Genomic DNA, 6,070 nt, shown 5'->3' on the forward strand with positions numbered 1-6,070 from the left:
GTGGGGGGTTTCAGACGTCAACTCCCTCTTTCCCCCCCCCCCCGGGCCTTTGCGCCTTCCCTGGGTCCCCTTTCCCGCCTTACCGGGCGTGTACGACCCAAATGCCGTACAAGCTAAAATCCTTAATCCCCCTGGGGCTCCAAGCTCCCGAACATCTCAACTCGCTGCAGTGTCCCCAACACTCCTCCCCTTAACCCCCGCGTCCCCCCGCCCCAATAGACACACATCTCCCCCCGACATACACACATACAGACAGACGCACCTTTCCTTCCGCCTGCAGCACCCCCGGCACCTCTTCGCCCAGCCCCAACCCAGAGAAGTATTCAGGTCGCTTCTGCAGTACGAAGCCGTGCAGTACGGAGGGTTTGCGGCCCTGCACTGTACGAGCCACACTGCGCAGGTCGTGCATGCGGCCTTCGCGCTCCACCTTGCGCAGGTCGTTAAGGTTGCGCTTCAACTTGTTGACCTAGGGGGGGGGGTAAGGGGTGGGGAGGTTGGGGGGGGGGGGGAGGGGTAAGTGGTTAGAGAATTCGGTGGTTTGGATTCGGTTTCAGTTGGGCCGGAGGAGGTTTGGCAGCCCCCTGTATGTTTCGTTTCCGTCGTACATTTTGCCTCTTCACACCCCTCCTGACACCCCAACAACTGCCACACACCTACCTACCTACGGGCCCCCCTTTTCCCCCCTCCACACACATACATACAGACATACGGGCACGCACCTGCTTTCGCAGGGTGTTGTTGACGTCCTGCAGCCGCTCCACCCGGTCCCGTGTGCTCATGGCCGCCAGTTCGAGCGCCTCCGTGATGCTGCCGCCGATATCCGCGGCGGTGTGGCGGAAGCGGGTGGCCAGGATACCGGCCAGGGACCTGCGACACAGAAGACGTGCGAGTATGTATGTATGTATGTGTGTGTGTATGTGTGTATGTGTTGGGGGTGAGGAGGGGGAAAGGAACCGAGCGGGGGGGAAAGGGGGTTCCAGCTGACTGCTCCTGCAGGAGTTCGCTTTTCGAACCGATATACACACAACGGTAGAACAAACGTAAAATTGTATACGATGGGAAATACACTGCATGAAAATACTGGGTCTGCACGACGATGTACGGCACACAAACTTACTTGTACGGCACGGTGTCCGGCCCGGCGATGCTGAACGTGCCGAGCAGCAGACAGGCAATGGAGTGCGGGTCGATGGAGTGGTTCGCCATCTGACCAACCGCCTCAACCGCCTCCTCCGATAACCATTTCGACAGCGCCGTCGCCGCGTCAGGCCTCGTCAGCAAGCCGTACAACCACTGGTGCTGCTCTCGAATGTCCGGCAGTCCAGCCACCGGCAACACCGACATCAATGCCGTACGACGCGACAGGTTGGCTCCGTTGGGACCGTTGGCGCCGCCGCCGGCGCCGCCCGCCGCCAGCGCGCCGCCCCCGTCAGCGTTATTGTGGCGGTGCGACATGGCGCGTGTGAACCGCCTCTGAGCGCCGACGGCGGTGTTAACCCTGGAGCTGGGGCCGGATACGTCCCCGGAGGCGCCGTCCGGTCCGTGTCCTGGTCCGTGGTTGGCTGCTCCAGGGAACCCATGAAGGGCTGTGTGGCCCGAGAGGTACGGCGGGATAAGGTACGGCAGGTCGGGGGGTAGCGATAGGTCGGGGGTTAGAATTCGGGGTGGGATTTGGGAGAATGCCGGGATGGGGTTTCAAAGCCATCCCAGGCTGTTTCGTCCTAACCCCCCCTCGTCCTAACCAACTACCTCAACTACCCCAACTACCTGGCTTCGCCGACTTGAGCCGGCCCCTCTGCGGGCTGCTGTTGTCCGCCGCGGCCCCCTCCACCCCCTCCGGCGCCAGGGAGCCCAGCGGCCCCGAGCCCAGGTTCACGGAGCTGGTTTCGGGGCCCAGTCCGCTGTTCGGCGGCGGGCCGGATGGGTCGATGTGGCGACACGCCCCCAGCAGGTGGCACCAAGGCAACACGTTGCCGCCCGTGGGGGATACACCGAGAAGCAAACGGTGCATATCCTGGAGGGTGAAAGGGGTTTAAGGGGTTTGAGGGGTTTGGGGGGGGTTGGAAAGGGAGGAGCGGGGAGGTGAAGAATGGTCGTGCACATGAAGGGGGGAAGAAGTGTTTCAAACTTATCCAGAGGAAAGGCAAGAGGCTTTCCTCTTAACCCACCAACCCCCAACCTCCAACCGCAACTCCCAACCGCAACCCCGCTCATCACCCCCCCACACACACCTCTCCCCCCTCTTACCTGCGCCGGCACCCCCGCCCTGAGCCCCGTCAGCGTGAGGGCCGCCTCGTCCAGCTCCATGAGCTCCCAGGGGGGGTTGCGGGGCTGGGCGGGGCGCGGGCTGCGGGACCCGAACTCCTCTCGCATGGTGGCGAGCTCCTCGGCAGTGCCCTGGACCCTGCGGGGGGCCGGGGGGGGGGGGGAGGGGGTGTGTGGGGGGGTGGAAGCTGGAGGAAGGTGGCGGTGACGATTAGAAATCTAAACTACCTGGTTGATAAACCTGAAGTAAAAAAATGAAATGAATCTCTCTCTTTACTCTGTAGGTTACAAGGGTTGCGAGGATTACAAGCTCCGCACATTTTTTTGTGTGGGCCGTCCGTAAAAGCCGGTGGGGGGACCATGGATGGTCAATCAATGGCCATTATTGTGGCGCCGGGTGGGGAAGTTGACATCCCTTCCCGTCCTCGCCTGATGGGGGCGAGGTGGCTCTGGGTGACCTCCGACAGACAACCAGCCACACAGCTACAGGGAGGTAGGGAATCTGTAATGTCCAACATTGACCTTTCTAATAGTTTTTATTTACTTATTTTCCTTAGTCAATCTCATGTGTGTTCAAGTTGTGTTAATGCTCTTGACCACAGTGCACGGCAGTGAATCCCCCAGCTCCCTCCGGACCGCGTCCAACTTCACACATTCACATTCACACATTCACACACACACACACACCTCGCCACCGCTGCCGCCAGTTCCTTGTCTCTTTCCGCTAAACTGGATTGGCAGCTCTCCAGTCGCGCTTGAGTACCCGCCAGCTGTCGCTCCAACATGCTCATCTACGGGGGGGGCCGGGGAGGGGAGAGTGATACCCATAGAGGGGGCAGGAGGTAGGGAGGGGGGTAGGGGGTGGGGGGGTAGGGAGGTAGGGACACTTTGCATGCATGGGGGCGGAGGGGAAGTGTGGAACCGGGTTGAGAGGGGTTGAGAGGGCGGGGCTAGGATTTGTCCTAGGTCGATACGAGCTCCGTGCTGGGTGGGTTGGTGGTCGGATGGCTGCAGTCCTCATCTCTCCCCGCCCACCCCATCTCTATCCCTCCTCCTCCGCCCCCCCTTCCCCCCTCCCCCCTTCCCCTCCCCCCCCTTCCCCCATCCACCTCCCCCCCTCCCCCCCCCTTGCACCTGCACTTTGAGCGCGTCCAGCTCCTTCCTCAGCTCGTCGGGCTGAGCAGCTCGTAGCCGGGCCAGCTCCATTTCAACCTGGGGATCATAACCGTGTGTGTATATGTGGTTGCCCGCGTGCGTGTGTGTGTTTTGGAGTGGAGGGAAGGTGGAATATGAACACAGGCGTGTAAGGTTAGACCCCGAGATATGAAGATTGCAGATACAAAACCAGTTGGAGTTACTCGACGGGTGTTTGAGGGGAAAGGTGGGGAGGGGGGAGACAACAGGTTTTGGAGGCCAGTGAAATCTGTGTCTGTCTGTCTGTCTGTCTGTCTGTCTGTCTGTCTGTCTGTCTGTATGTGCTTACCGTCATGCACGCGTGCACTGTGCTTTCAGTAAAACACACCACATAAAACACACCACACGTACACTCACATCCAAATGCCTTGCCCGCATATGCTCCACCTCCATCTTCGACGCCAGCAACCGCCGATTGAGCAGGTCGTTCATGTGGAGCATCTCCTCCTTGCCGGCCTCCGCACGGGCCAGCGCATCAGCCTTCTCAGCCGCCGCCTGCGCCGCCGCGCGCCGGGCCGCCAGTGCCGTATTCCGCGCCGCGTCACGGTCCGCCAGCAGCACGTACAGCACGTGACGTAATGCCTCCCAGATCAGCGCCATGAGGTACCCCCGCTCCACACATAATGTGGCGGCCTAACGTGGCGGGGGAACAAAACCGAAGAAAAGGGGGGGAGAGCAGAATGCAGCATGCAGTTTGACTAAGTTGTATTCAATTCAATTCAGGAAACGGCCACCATTGCCCTTCCCCCCCCCCTTCATCCCATCGCAGCTGGTCAGTAAATATTCCTGATTTGCAGCATTTGTCTTCTCCTCCTGGAGCTATATCCGTCTATTTCTGCTATATCTGCTTCACTCGCTAGTGATTAGCCTTACGCCCCCCCTCCCAGCACTCCACCCCACCCGTTCCAGCTCCCGCTCCCGCTATTGCTTATCTTGCTTAGACCCTTTCTTTTTTCCCCATCCTACACCCCCCCCCACACACACACGTTCTTGAGCTTCCGCTTATATCGCTCTCCTCAGCCCCTCCCCTCCCCTCCCTACTCTCTTGCCCTGGCAGCAGCTTCAATCGTGTGTGGTTCGTCTTTCCCTCCCCTCCCTCTGCTTTTGTAAGTCCTGCTTCTTGTACATTCTTTCCTCCTGCCAGCAGCTTCACTCGTTCACGTGGTTCGTCTTTCCCCCTTCCCCTCCTCTTCCTCCTCCTCTTCCTGGCCCCCCTCCCCCGTTGTGGCGCCTTCCCCCCACACACACGCGCACACCTGCCCCGCCAACTCCTCCACACAGCGACTGAGCAGTATCTCTTGGTGCTTCACCACCGCCCCGTCCAGGTAGCCCTCGGGGTCTCGGAGCAGCAGCAGCGACTCGGCACCGGTGAAGGGCGCCACGGGGCTCTGGCTGGCGGTGTAGGGGTGCAGCAGCACCGGCTGTCCGGAGGGGTGGTAGGGGGGGTGGCTCTGGACGGCATGGGGACTGTGATGGGGATTGTGGTGAGCCGAGAAGGGGCCTTGGTGAGGGTAGGTGCCGTCGTTACCGCCGCCGCCGCCAGCCGCCGCCGCTGGTCGGTCAGGAGCGATTGTTGTTGTGTTGTGGCGAGGTAGGCGCTCCGGAGAGGCGGAGGCAGCGGCGGCGGCGGCGGCTGGCGCCGGCACCGACGCTTGCGGTCGCGGCGACAAAGGCGCCGTGCCGTCGTGGGTGCGACTTCCACCTCCGCCAACGGCCATGGCACCGCTAGAGGCTGTTTTTTGTACGGCAGGTGACGGCGGTCCGTCGGGGGCGCTGCGCGGCCGCGCCGCCAGCACGTGACGTCGAAGTGCGTGGAACTGCTCGTCCAACCAGGCACTACCAGGTCCATGATGAAGAAAGAGCGGGAAGGGCATCAGGAGGCCGACAGCGGAGGGGGTTGTGGTCACGGACAACGGATGGAGCGCGCTCAGTGGGTTTGCAGTCGCAGTTGCGGCCGGGGCTAAGGTCCTGAGGCGTGGGGTTTCCCAAAGCCCTCCAGGCCGGCAGAAGCGTTAACTCTCTTGCCGCCGCCGTTGGCTACACCCTTCCTCTGCGGAGGCTATGGAGGTGGAGCCCCCCCGCTGCTGGGGTGACAACCCCGCTGCCGGCTGTCCTCTGATCATGCGGGAGGACACAGACGCGGCAACCCCGTCACGGCGATTAATTACCCGCCCCTGCTGCACTCCTTGCCCCTTCCCACTTCCATCTGCTCTCTTCCTACCCCTCCCTTCAGCCCCCCTCCACCTCCCTCCCCAGCACACACACACCCTCACCGCACAGCCAGTGCGTCCCTCCTGCCGGTCGAAATGGCCTCCGGGTAGGTGCTCTTGAACCACCTGAGCGCCGCCGGGTCGGGCTCAAGTACGGGCGCCTCAGCGGGGGGAGGTACGGCACTGGATAATGTGGCCATGAACCCCGCGGGAACTGAAGGGGGGTGGTTGAGGGGGGAGCGGAGAGAGAGGGAGGGAGGGGAGGAGAGGGAGGGGGGGAGGGGGGAGGGAGGGGAACGGGGTGGTGGGGGAGGGGTCGGGAGGGGAGGGAGGGGAACGGGGAGGTGGGGGAGGTGGGGGAGGGGTCCGGGTGGGATTGGAATAGATTGTGGCGGGAGGTA

General features: G+C 62.1%; 1 protein-coding gene across 1 annotated transcript in view; it reads right to left on the bottom strand.

Annotated features, from left to right (window-relative positions):
• Positions 1 to 6,070, bottom strand: part of VOLCADRAFT_88321 (uncharacterized protein) — a gene marked incomplete at both ends in the record, with an annotated part of 15,069 nt that overhangs the window by 6,675 nt on the left and 2,324 nt on the right. Inside the window, 10 exons of the mRNA XM_002948026.1 lie at positions 263 to 466; positions 720 to 867; positions 1,118 to 1,586; positions 1,768 to 2,014; positions 2,248 to 2,404; positions 2,953 to 3,056; positions 3,400 to 3,477; positions 3,817 to 4,092; positions 4,716 to 4,926; positions 5,733 to 5,883. Coding sequence (XP_002948072.1) covers positions 263 to 466; positions 720 to 867; positions 1,118 to 1,586; positions 1,768 to 2,014; positions 2,248 to 2,404; positions 2,953 to 3,056; positions 3,400 to 3,477; positions 3,817 to 4,092; positions 4,716 to 4,926; positions 5,733 to 5,883 — 2,045 coding nt within the window. The remainder of the gene's footprint in view (positions 1 to 262; positions 467 to 719; positions 868 to 1,117; positions 1,587 to 1,767; positions 2,015 to 2,247; positions 2,405 to 2,952; positions 3,057 to 3,399; positions 3,478 to 3,816; positions 4,093 to 4,715; positions 4,927 to 5,732; positions 5,884 to 6,070) is intronic.

The sequence above is a fragment of the Volvox carteri genome, assembly GCF_000143455.1.
Source record: "Volvox carteri f. nagariensis unplaced genomic scaffold VOLCAscaffold_8, whole genome shotgun sequence".
Classification (NCBI taxonomy): domain Eukaryota; kingdom Viridiplantae; phylum Chlorophyta; class Chlorophyceae; order Chlamydomonadales; family Volvocaceae; genus Volvox; species Volvox carteri.